The sequence below is a fragment of the Capricornis sumatraensis genome, chromosome 2 (genome assembly GCF_032405125.1).
Source record: "Capricornis sumatraensis isolate serow.1 chromosome 2, serow.2, whole genome shotgun sequence".
NCBI classification, from domain to species: Eukaryota; Metazoa; Chordata; class Mammalia; order Artiodactyla; family Bovidae; genus Capricornis; species Capricornis sumatraensis.
Genome location: NC_091070.1, coordinates 73518314 through 73531043, shown reverse-complemented (window position 1 = coordinate 73531043; position 12730 = coordinate 73518314). Strand labels below are relative to the sequence as shown.

The following is a 12730-nucleotide window of genomic DNA, read 5'->3' as shown; positions in this document are numbered from 1 at the left end:
CCAGCAGGCAAGCTGTGGCTCTTGTCCAACTAAGCAGACTGGGGTCTACCAGCATCTTATGAGTCTGGATATTAAGTTGAACCACAGGCAACCTCTTGGTGGACACTACAGATACAACATAGATGAGACACAATATTAAGAACCAGAGGGAAAATAGTCAATTCCTGATTCCTGGGAGTACATTTTCCACTTAAAAATGACTGTCAATATGTAAAATAAATTGTCACTGGGAATCTGCTGTGTGACTCAGGGAACTCAAACCAGGGCTTTATAACAAACTAGAGGGGTGGGATGGGGAGGGAGGTGGGAGGAATGTTCAAGAGGGAGGGGACATAGGTATACTTATGGCTCATTCATGTGGATGCTTGGCAGAAACCAACACAATTTTGTAAAGCATTACTCTCCAATTAAAAGTAAATAATTTTAAAAAATGACCATCAATAAGCATTTGTTGCTATTGATAAAAACAGAGAAGCAACATTTCCCTTCAATGTTGCTTGGTCCCTGGTTTCAACACTGAGTCTTCCCTACAAAACAAAATACCTTTTAACTCCTCACACTGTGCTCATTTGAATGGAAAGCTGAATAAGGGTGCTTCTGTGAATTAATATCTGCAATTTCAGGGGCCTTCAGAAAAGACCATGACAAACAAGACTCAAAGTCACAAGAACTCTCCCAAGGGCTCAGCAGTTCCTGGTTTATAGCAGGGGTTGATATTCTAAAACTTTTGCTTCCTGTATTTCTACCCTCTTGCTCACTGCTTCAATATGACCTCTTTTTTCTCAGGACTTGTACACAGAGAATATCTTATCTCATGTCTTCTTTCTCTGAGGTCTTTCTTCTCCCTAGAGTTCATCTCAATTTTACCTTGAGTCTCGACTAAGTTGAAATACCCTTGACTGGGATGGCCCAAGGTCACCAGCTGGCTCTGTAGCCACGTGATAAGAGTGACGTTTGAGGTCCGTACCTTATACCCAGTTTGCCAGGCTCGGGAAAAAACAGACCTTCTCATTTCATTACAGGGTTAACATTAGTTTCCAAGAGCCTAAGAATGGCACCATTGGTTGTGAAATCTGATAGTAGAGAATTAGGAGAAATATCTAGTGGAAAGGGAGGGAACAGGACAGAAGAGGGCTGTGCATAGCTGAAGCTGACTATAGGAAAGCCTGAAGTCACATAAAATGGTTTAATCTAGCAGGCTGCTCCCAGTAGTGGTGACAGGAAATTCTGAAGACCTATTTATCCTTTCCACGAACGTATACTATTTTTCTGTGAGAAGCCCTCATGGTGCGCTTTCTTCATACTATATAGAGAAGAGACACACACTTATGCAATGATAGTATGGGTGCCAACTCTAACAATTGGTTTCTCCTCTTGGAAAACCAGTTTAATGTTGTTTATACTCTGATGCCATTAATTCTTCTCCTGGACAATAATCCAGCAAGCAAAAGTAAACCAACAAAACCATGTACATGAATTTTTCTTTAATAACCATGAAGATTACATAGCAACATGAAACTAGATGAAATGGGAAAGAAAAAAAGCAGAACGTCTGAATATCCATTATGAGTGTGACTTTGAAAATATATGGGTACATGTGGACAAAGGCCAGAGTGAAAAACAACAATAATAGTTGTGACAGGGAATACAGTAGATAGATGACACGTTTCTTACAAAACTTCTTCAGTTGTGTTATCTTGTTTTAAATTTAAAATGAAAATCCAAAATAAGAACAATCAGTCAAATGGGTGTTAGGAAGGGTTTTTCTCATCCCTAATACACTTCTGAGTGGTATGGGTTATTATTTTACACCTGAGGGATGCAAAGAATTCTTAGGTTATGATATATAGTTCTCTTTAATTTGTTTTAGGTAATCTGGCCTAAATCACAATAGCCAACGGTTAAACATCTGCTGGATCATGGAAAAAGCAAGAGAGTTCCAGAAAAACATCTATTTCTGCTTTATTGATTATGCCAAAGCCTTTGACTGTGTGGATCACAATAAACTGTGGAAAATCCTGAAAGAGATGGGAATACCAGACCACCTGACCTGCCTCTTGAGAAACTTCTTGAGTAACAGGTCAGGAAGCAACAGTTCAAACTGGACATGGAACAACAGACTGGTTCCAAATAGGAAAAGGAGTACATCAAGGCTGTATATTGTCACCCTGCTTATTTAACTTCTATGCAGAGTACATCATGAGAAACACTGGGCTGGAAGAAGCACAAGCTGGAATCAAGATTGCCGGGAGAAATATCAGTAACCTCAGATATGCAGATGACACCACCCTTATGGCAGAAAGTGAAGAGGAACTCAAAAGCCTCTTGATGAAAGTGAAAGAGGAGAGTGAAGAAGTTGACTTAAAGCTCAACATTCAGAAAACGAAGATCATGGCATCTGGTCCCATCACTTCATGGGAAATAGATGGGGAAACAGTGGAAACAGTGTCAGACTTTATTTTTGGGGGCTCCAAAATAACTGCAGATGGTGATTGCAGCCATGAAATTAAGACACTTACTCCTTGGAAGGAAAGTTATGACCAACCTAGATAGCATATTCAAAAGCAGAGACATTACTTTGCCAACAAAGGTCCATCTAGTCAAGGTTATGGTTTTTCCAGTGGTCATGTATGGATGTGAGAGTTGGACTGTGAAGAAAGCTGAGCACCAAAGAATTGATGCTTTTGAACTGTGGGGCTGGAGAAGACTCTTGAGAGTCCCTTGGACTGCAAGGAGATCCAACCAGTCCATTCTGAAGGAAACTAGTACTGGGTGTTCATTGGAAGGACTGATGCTGAAGCTGAAACTCCAATACTTTGGCCACCTCGTGTGAAGAGTTGACTCATTGGAAAAGACTCTGATGCTGGGAGGGATTGGGGGCAGGAGGAGAAGGGGACGACAGAGGATGAGATGGCTGGATGGCATCACTGAACATGAGTCTGAGTGAACTCCGGGAGTTGGTGATGGACAGGGAGGCCTGGCGTGCTGCGATTCATGGGGTCACAAGTAGTTGGACACGATTGAGAGACTGAACTGAACTGAAAGAGAGTTTACACTGTGCTAGGTGGTTCACAAATATTAACTAATTTAAATCTTAATAACAACATTCTTAAGTTGTTACTATTAAATTTCCATTAAGCAGATGAAGAAAACTAAGTTCAGAATGGTGAGGTACCTTGCTCAAGGCCCTAGCTTAGCTGGTGAGTGGTAAACACAGGATTCAGACTCAGAGTCTGGCTCCAGAGCAATGCCCTAAACCGATATCCTACACCCTACTCAATGGATGACTAGCAAATGGTACCACGGGTTTCTAATTCAGACCAATGTTCTTTCCATTACACCAGACTGCATGTTATCTGGAAGATGAAAAAGCTGGAAACAAGATTGAGTGACTTGCTCATGGTCACATGATGAGCCAATGGCTAAGAATCAACTTCTTGACTTATAATCTAATGATTTTCCTATTATCCCAGACTGCTGGGAATGAAGAGAAAAATACCTAGCTAAGAGCAAAAGTAAATAAGGAAAGACCTCAGGGAAATCAAACCTAAGACCTTAAAAGATAAAAATCTTATTTGTCTCTTTGCTCTGCCATTTATTTGAATGTGACTGTGTCCTTCATGCTACTGACAGATGTCTGTGCTCATGGACCAGGGACCTCCCTACATGGGAGGGAGGCAAGTGATGAAGAGCAGAGGGGCTTCAGGGAGGCGTGGCCACCACGGGGCACACTTGATGTTCTAGGATTTGGCCAAACTGCATGTGTCTGTGCTGTACATGTTAACATGGAGAAATGACATACTAATCAGGCAGCTTTACTGGAAAATATAACCATTTTCTGATTTAAAACATTCTATAGTATAGGAAAAACTGAGTATGAGGGTGTGGGTGATGGATAATTGTGTGCCAACTTGGTTAAACTATAATATTCAGTTATTTAATCAAACACCAACCAAGGTTTCGATGTGAAGATACTTTGTACATATAATTAACATCTACAATCAGTTGGCTTTAAAGGGGATTATTACCCTTGATAATGTGGGTAGGCTTTCCCCAATCATTCAAAGGCCTTATGAATAAAACCTGAGGTTTCTTGGAGGAAAAAAATGTCTGCCTTAAGAAAGATTCAACTTCTGAGTTTCTAGTTGATCTGACCTATGGATTTCGGATTTCCCAGCCCTCAAAAGTGCATAAGTCAATTCCTTAAAATAAATCTGTATCCATCCATCCACCCAGCCAGAAAAAGGAAGAGATCCCATTGCTTCTGTTTCTCTAGAAAACCCTGACTGATATAAAGGTCTTTCCAGGACTGCAAAGTACTGTGAGCCTATGGGGCACACAGAGCCACCTGACATACAGTTTGTGAAAAGTAAAAGCAAATGAAAATGGAGGAAGGTAAGTTTCACTGAGGAGAGATAACACTACATGCCGCCACACAGGCGGGGACCACAGCAAACATTCCTCTCTGCCCCTGGGTCACAGCAGGCAGTTACAACCATCTCAGCACAGTCACAACTGAAAGTGATGAGCTTGTTGTGAGACACAGGCCCAAGGACCCATGAATCGCTGAGGCAATAAAATGATAGCTGGGAGTAAAGAAAACACACTCAGATTTCCAGGAATTAACAACAAGGAAGGCATTTGGGGCGTAACAAAAGCATCTTCTCCCTGAAGACTGACAGTGACCTCAAGGCGTCTCACCCATGTGCTGCTGAACACTTAAAGATAGATACTATTAATTCTTCACATCCCACTGTATAACTTTCTAGGCTGGGGAGAGTTATGGGATCTGCTTCCTATTTCAAAATAAGTATATCTTTCGAATTTCTTCCTCACCACTCTCATCATCACTTCCCAGCAGTCCCATCCCCGGATGACTGCTTGGGAGGTCAAGAGGGAAGGTGCAGAGCAGACGGTCAATCTCACCTTGGCTTCTGAAGTGGGTTCCAAAAAGCACAGGCGATTCCCAAGTCCCTCGGCTGCCAGGCAGAACTTCCTCTGCTCCTTGTGAACGTTGGCGATGCACTGGAGGACCACTTCATCTTCCTGCCAGGGGAACAGAGACCCATGTGAGGAGCAAGGGACTACCTCCCAACGCAGAGCCATGCCCCTAAGGCAGCCCGCTGCATCTTCCTCAGGTCTGCTGAGGGGCACATGCCTCTGAATATTAGATGAAGGAGAGTTTGTTCCTCGCATGGCATACCTGAGCTCCTCCCCTGAGTCAGGATTCCACTCATCTCTGGGGAGTGGGGTAGCAAGGACTTGGAAGAGAGGTACGACTTAAGTTCACAGCGTGAGCCTCACTTCTGAAACGTACAAACTGCACACCATCCAGGTAAGCAGAGGATTTCAACCCTTGAGGGAATCTTAAACTAAACCTAAGCAATTTCTCCAAATAAGCAATTAAACAATGAGGGAAACTGAGATGGCAGCAGAGATCAGAGGGAGGCAGGATCTGTGGAGAGAAGGTCCATTCTATGACAGGCTGGAAAGAGACGTGTTTTGTTGGAGGAGAGGGATGTATGCAGTGAAACACATTCGCCAGAGATGACAGAGGACGCTGCGGAGGGTACCAGCAGATGCCTTTAATTTTAAATTCTTTTATATTAAGTTATAGCTGACTGAGAACGTGGTGTTAATTTCAGGTGTACAGCAGAATGATTCAGTTAAACACAAATGTATATAGCACAGGGAACTCTGCTCAGCAGTCTGTAATAATCTATATGGGAAAGGAGATACATTTTAGACATGCATCTAAGGAAGACTAAAAGGAAAGGAAGACTGAGAGAAGCCTTGAGGATCCAGGCTGGAAGGAGGAGTGGTCAAATAGAAGAGCCACTCTGAATTCCCAAGGAGAGGACCTTCCTCCTAGGCGGCAGCCTCAAAAGCAGCCCTCCTCCAATTGCGGACACCTTGTTTGAGTGGCATTCCTCTGCTTGATGGTCCAGAAATGAGGCTGACCTCCGTTTACAGGAACATGATCACCCCCTGCACAACCCTGCCTGATGATGAGAGGCAAACCTCTTCCTTACCCATCCCTCCATCCTTGCTCCTCCAACCTGTCAGGCCACATGCTCTCTCTCCACCACCACTTGACCTCGGGTTTCAAACATCAAAGAAGACTCCCAGGCACGGTTGAATTAAAGGGGGAAGCAGAGGCATGCCAGGTGGAAGTGCTTCTTCTCAGCGCTTGCTCTCCTGTTCCCCGTCTCAGTCCCAGATCCCCTTGTGTTAGTGTCAGTCCTATCCTACAGTATTGGAACGGAAAGCAAAGGAAAGGAAAGGAAAGTGAAGTCGCTCAGTCATGTCCGATTCTTTGAGACCCCATGGACTGTAGCTACCAGGCTCCTCTGTCCATGGGATTTTCCAGGCAATAGTACTGGAGTGGATTGCCATTTCCTTCTCCAGGGGATCTTCCTGACCCAGGGATCAAACCTGGGTCTCCCGCATTGTAGACAGACGCTTTACTGTCTGAGCCACCAGGGAAGTCCAGTACTGGGAAGACACACTAAATAGACATGATTTTTCTTCCACTGTGCCTAGAACGCATATCAGTTCAGTTCAGTCCAGTGGCTCAGTCGTGTCCAACTCTTTGCAACCCCATGAATTGCAGTACGCCAGGCCTCCCCGTCCATCACTAACTCCCAGAGTTCACTCAGACTCACGTTCATCGAGTCAGTGATGCCATCCAGCCATCTCATCCTCTGTCGTCCCCTTCTCCTCCTGCCCCCAATCCCTCCCAGCATCAGAGTCTTTTCCAATGAGTCAACTCTTCGCATGAGGTGGCCAAAGTGTTGGAGTTTCAGCTTTAGCATCAGTCCTTCCAAAGAAATCCCAGGACTGATCTCCTTTAGAATGGACTGGTTGGATCTCCTTGCAGTCCAAGGGACTCTCAAGAGTCTTCTCCAACACCACAGTTCAAAAGCATCAATTCTTTGGTGCTCAGCCTTATTCACAGTCCAACTCTCACATCCATACATGACCACAGGAAAAACCATAGCCTTGACTAGACGGACCTTAGTCGGCAAAGTAATGTCTCTGCTTTTGAATATGCTATCTAGGTTGGTCATAACTTTTCTTCCAAGGAGTAAGCGTCTTTTAATTTCATGGCTGCAATCACCATCTGCAGTTATTTTGGAGCCCCAAAAAATAAAGTCTGACACTGTTTCCACTGTTTCCCCATCTATTTCCCATGAAGTGATGGGACCAGATGCCATGATCTTTGTTTTCTGAATGTTGAGCTTTAAGCCAACTTTTTCACTCTCCTCTTATCAAGAGGCTTTTTAGTTTTTCTTCACTAACACATCTAATCACATGGAAAAATGAAATCCTCTATGTGGTGGGAACATGAAGAGATTCAATGGGACTAACCCCTACAAAGAGGTCTGCAATGCCCAGGGATTGGCCAGGGGTGACAGGGAAATTGGAGACGTCACAAATCACAGACATATGAGGTGAACATTGAGGGAATACAAAAGGCTCCATACTTTTGCTAGCCCTGAAATGTCACTGTTCATCACCAAATTGAGTAAGTAATAAATTCAAGCCTCTGCTTCAGAATTCAATATTCATTTGAGTTGAGACAGAAGAGAACTCCAGAATATCACTTCTCTCAAAATGTGGGCTTGGGGAGATCTTTGAAAAAAATGAAATTTTTCCCCAGGCAGAGTATCCCCCAGAACCCAGGGCCAATACCATCCCCCCTGGGGGGCACAGGGAATGGGGGAGGATTCTGAGTTGTCAAAACTTCAGAAAGGTGCCACGAAACAGGGGCATGGGAATTCAATGATCTGTACTGCAAGAGGCAGTCCTCAAAACACATAATTTTTCCATCCAAAATGTCAAGAAGACCCCCTGTTGAGAAATACTTTAAGTATCTCCTACCCACATACCCTTCACCAGTGGAAACAGGCATTTGGAAATCACAGAACTGGATCTATGGACCAGATTTCTCACAAACAAAGGGGAAGTCAACAAAGTTTCTTTATAATATGTCTTAGAGAATCTCTTTCCATAATCACCTTTCCCATGTTCTTTCCACCCTAAAGTGCCCAAACCATCTTGCACTAGCTACCTCAGGGATATATTTGTCTTCTGAAATTGACCTGTACTATAATTCACATCCTCATAACCTAGGCTACCAATCAACTCATGAAATAAAGGAATTGCCCTGGCTCAGTAACCACTTCCTGAAGAGCACTCACATACAGGCACTGTCCAAGTCCGCACTCTGGGGGATACACGTGACTGTGTGACTCTGGGCCAACTTACCCTTCTCCAAACACGTTCACTTTTTTCCACCTGCTGTCTGGAACTGTACACCTTGGACTGACCTGGCTGTAGACACCAGCTGGCATGGCAGCCTGTACCTGCCTTCCCTCCAGACAGCAGCTATTAGCACCACAAACCTTCAACAGACAGACATCTGGAGCCAAAGAGTGCTTGACGCAGAAATCTTTGCACCATTTGGAATCATGAGATGAGTTAATTTAATCCATTTCATTAATTTTCTCACTCCCTAGTGAAACACAGAACACAACCCCCTCTATGCCATTACCAACTCTATCTAGTTTACTCATCCCTATACTGATGTATGCTTTCTCCCCTCTTGTTATCTCTCTTCCTTTATCCCTTTGCTTTAAAGCAAATCTGGGAATTTCCAGATAATGTTATTTCCGAGGAAGCCCCTTGAACTGAAGGCTGCAAATTCTCCCACTTTTGTTATTTTTTCTTCCAGAAACTCTAGCTCCCCTCACAATCCTCAGTGCCAACTCAGATGATTACTCTTCTACTCAGGTGCCAAGAATCTTCTATTTTCAGATACATGATAGCCAATCTCCACATCTTCTTTGGCAGTCTATCAACAGACTGGTTACTTCTCCCATCCTTTATCTGACTCTAATGACAATTGGGGAATTTCATAAACATTTTTGTGTGAATGCAACTCACATTTATTGAGTGCCTTCCAAGGGCAAAGAATTCTTCCAGGATATCATGAAGTACACCAGGTTTTATAAGAGGTGATAGGTTAATATTGTAATAATGGAGCTGACACCTGACAGGCCAGCCCACAGCCTTTCTCCACTCTGCTTTAATCATCATCTCAAGTAATTTCAAGGTTCTTGTGGACAATCTATTCAAGATGAATCAGTTCAGTTAAGTTGCTCAGTCGTGTCCGACTCCTTGCGACCCCATGGACTGCAGCACCCCAGGCCTCCATATCCATCACCAACTGCCGGAGTTTACTCAAACTCACGTCCATTGTGTCGGTGATGCCATCCAACCATCTCATCTTCTGTCGTCCCCTTCTCCTCCTGCCTTCAATCTTTCCCAGCATCAAGGTCTTTTCAGATGAGTCAGGTCGCATCAGGTGGCCAAAGGATTGGAGTTTCAGCTTCAACATTGGTCCTTCCAATGAACATTCAGGACTGATCTCCTTGCAGTCCAAAGGACTCTCAAGAGTCATCTCCAACATCACAGTTCGAGAGCATCAATTCTTCAACGTTCAGCTTTCTTTATACTCCAACTCTCATACCCATACATGACTACTGGAAAAACCATAGCCTTGATTAGACAGACCTTTGTTAGCAAAGTAATGTCTCTGTGTTTCAACATGCTATCTAGGTTGGGCATAACTTTTCTTCCAAGGAACAGGCATCTTTTAATTTCATGGCTGCAATCACCATCTGCAGTGATTTTGGAGCCCCAAAAAATAAAGCCTGCCACTGTTTCCACAGTTTCCCCATCTATTTGCCATGAAGTGATGGCACCAGATACCATGATCTTTGTTTTCTGAATGTTGAGCTTTAAGCCAACATTTTCACTCTCCTCTTTCACTTTAATCCAGAGGCTCTTTAGTTCTTCTTCACTTTTTGCTATAAGGGTGGTGTCGTCTGCATATGTGAGGTTATTGATATTTTCCCAGCAATATTAATTCCAGCTTGTGCTTCTTCCAGCCCAGCATTTCTTATGATGTACTCTGCATATAAGATAAATAAGCAGGGTGACAATATACAGCCTTGATGTACTCCTTTTCCTATTTGGAACCAGTCTGTTGTTCCATGTCCAGTGCTAACTGTTGCCTCCTGACCTGCATATAGGTTTCTCAAGAGGCAGGTCAGGTGGTCTGGTATTCCCACTGCTTTCAGAATTTTCCAGTTTATTGTGATCCACACAAAGGCTTTGGCATAATCAACAAAGCAGAAATAGATGTTTTTCTGGAACTCTCTTGCTTTTTCCATGATCCAGCGGATGTTGGCAATTTGATCTCTGGTTCCTCTGCCTTTTCTAAAACCAGCTTGAACATCTGGAAGTTCACGGTTCACATATTGTTGAAGCCCGGCTTGGAGAATTTTGAGCATTACTGTACTAGCGTGTGAGATGAGTGCAATTGTGCAGTAGTTTGAGCGTTCCTTGGCATTGCCTTTCTTAGGGACTGGAATGAAAAGTGACCTTTTCCAGTCCTGTGGCCACTGCTGAGTTTTCCAAATTCGAAATGAATAACTTGACCTAATGACTGACCCTCTGTTTTGATAACACACTCTAATGAAACTTCCTTGTCATGACCTAGAATGAATCCAGTTCTAAGATCCAAAACTGGACTTTTACTCTACAGATGCATTCTTCTCTCTTGCTCACTTTCTCATTGCACTATTCTTGCTTTCCCCTTCAGCAAATTGGCCAGTTCCAAGAGGGCACACTTCCATCGTCATTATTTTCTCCACCCCACCAAGGAAAATGATTGATTTTTTTGAAAGAGAAAACACCACAGCTTTGAAGTTTGGGGAGTTTTAAAAATATTGTGTACTAACTCATATAAGTAGAATCTAGAAAAATGGTATAGATGATTTACAACGTAGAAATCAAGACATAGAGAACAAACACATGGATACCAAGGGGGAAAAGGGGAGTGGAATGAATTAGATTGGGATTGACATATATACATACTGTTGATACTATGTACGAAACAGATACCTAATGAGAACCTAACTATATAGCATAGAGAACTCTACTCAGTGCTCTGCAGTGACCTAAATGGGAAGGAAATTCAGTTCAGAGGGGATATATGTATACATGAATATATATGAATCAGTACAGCTGATTCATGTTGCTGTCCTGCAGAAACTGACAGTTACACAGCAGTGTAAAGAAACCATACTCCAATAAAAATTAAGACAAACAATAAATAAATTTATAAGGGTTATTTTTGGTAACATTCTCAACTTGTTTGAACCTTGCTTCATTGAAACACAATCAGAAATTTTTTCCTTTTTCATAGGACTTATAGCAGACTTAACTCAGTCAATATCAAACAATAATAGCTTCCATCTATAATAGAAAGAGAGGCAAACTAAAGGGAAGAAAGCATAGGCTGGAGGGTATAATAATCAGAAACAGTCAGACCTTTCAAACCCAGCCTCTGTCCTTGGGTGGGCATTATGAATCTCCTGGGACCCCAGGAAATAATCTGCATAAGACCACAGAAGGTTTTCCTTCTTTTACCAAATAAGTCTAAAGGTCTCTGCCTGGCTTTGAAAATGTCTCCACCACTGAGTTCTCCCCTCCACCTCTCATCTTATCTTCCTTCAATTCTACTGCCTACCATCTCCCAAATAAGTCTTGCTCAGAGTTCATGGAATGCTCCTCCTTGAAAACCCTCCTTCCTTCATTCAACTCCATATTCTCTTAGTTCTCTTCCCTTTATGTTGGATCCTTCCCATGTCCTTTCTCCTGCCACTCCTAAACATAGGGATCACTCAAGGGCGGGTCTTTGTCATTTGCCCTTAGAAATCTCACTCAGTCTTCAGGCTTCCAGGTTTATTCTGAGAGTCATTATGCCATCTGTACCTCCAGTGGGGCTACTGGTAAAGAACCTGCTTGCCAATGCAGGAGACATAAGAGATGAGGGTTTGATCCCTTTGGTTGGGAAGATCCCCTGGACAAGGGCATAGCAACCCACTCCAGTATCCTTGCCTGGAGAATCCCATGGACAGTGGAGCCTGGTGGGCTACAGTCCCTAGGACTGTAAAGAGTCAGACACGATTGAAGCCACTTAGTACGCACACACTCACACACACCTCCAACCTGATGGCATTCTATAGTTCCAAATATCCACCTATTGATCCATGGACTTCTCAACACCTCAAACCAATATGTTCCATTGTATCAAAAGGCTTCCTTTTTTTTCCCATGTATTCATCTTTCTATTATGATTCTTGTATTTATCTATGACATATCCAACCCCTCTGCAGCCCAGGCTCAAACACCATCACCTCCTATCTGAGTCTTCTCTCTCTCCTCTTCTGCAACATATGGATCAGAGGAAGCAGACACTGGAGCTCTAGAGCTCAGGACAAGGCCATAACAATACCCAAAGCAGTCTTCCTCTGGTCTTTTACTGGAGGCACAGCCCCGACTTCATCATTTTCCTGCTGAAAATCCATAATGACTCTCTACACTGTCCACAAAACAGATATAAATTTCTTAAACCAGTATATAAGGACCTCCACTTTCCAACTTCTTCCCTATAGACGTCTTTGCCATCTCTACCCCTATGCCATGATTTGCCCTGTTTCCCTGTGATCACAGATCCGCTGGCCTCCCAAGCTCAGCTTAAATTCCATATTCTTTATGAAGTCCAGGTCATTATGCCTCTCCTGCCAGACTTGCATAGCAATTATTACCATCCTCTTGCATAATGATTATTCATAATATGCCATATCCCCAGTTA

General features: G+C 43.2%; 1 protein-coding gene across 1 annotated transcript in view; it reads right to left on the bottom strand.

The window, feature by feature from the left end:
* Nucleotides 1-5196, bottom strand: part of RYR3 (ryanodine receptor 3) — a 386865-nt gene extending 381669 nt beyond the window's left edge. Inside the window, exon 1 of the mRNA XM_068992826.1 lies at nucleotides 4927-5196. Coding sequence (XP_068848927.1) covers nucleotides 4927-5196 — 270 coding nt within the window. The remainder of the gene's footprint in view (nucleotides 1-4926) is intronic.
* Between the last annotated feature and the right edge of the window lie 7534 nt (nucleotides 5197-12730).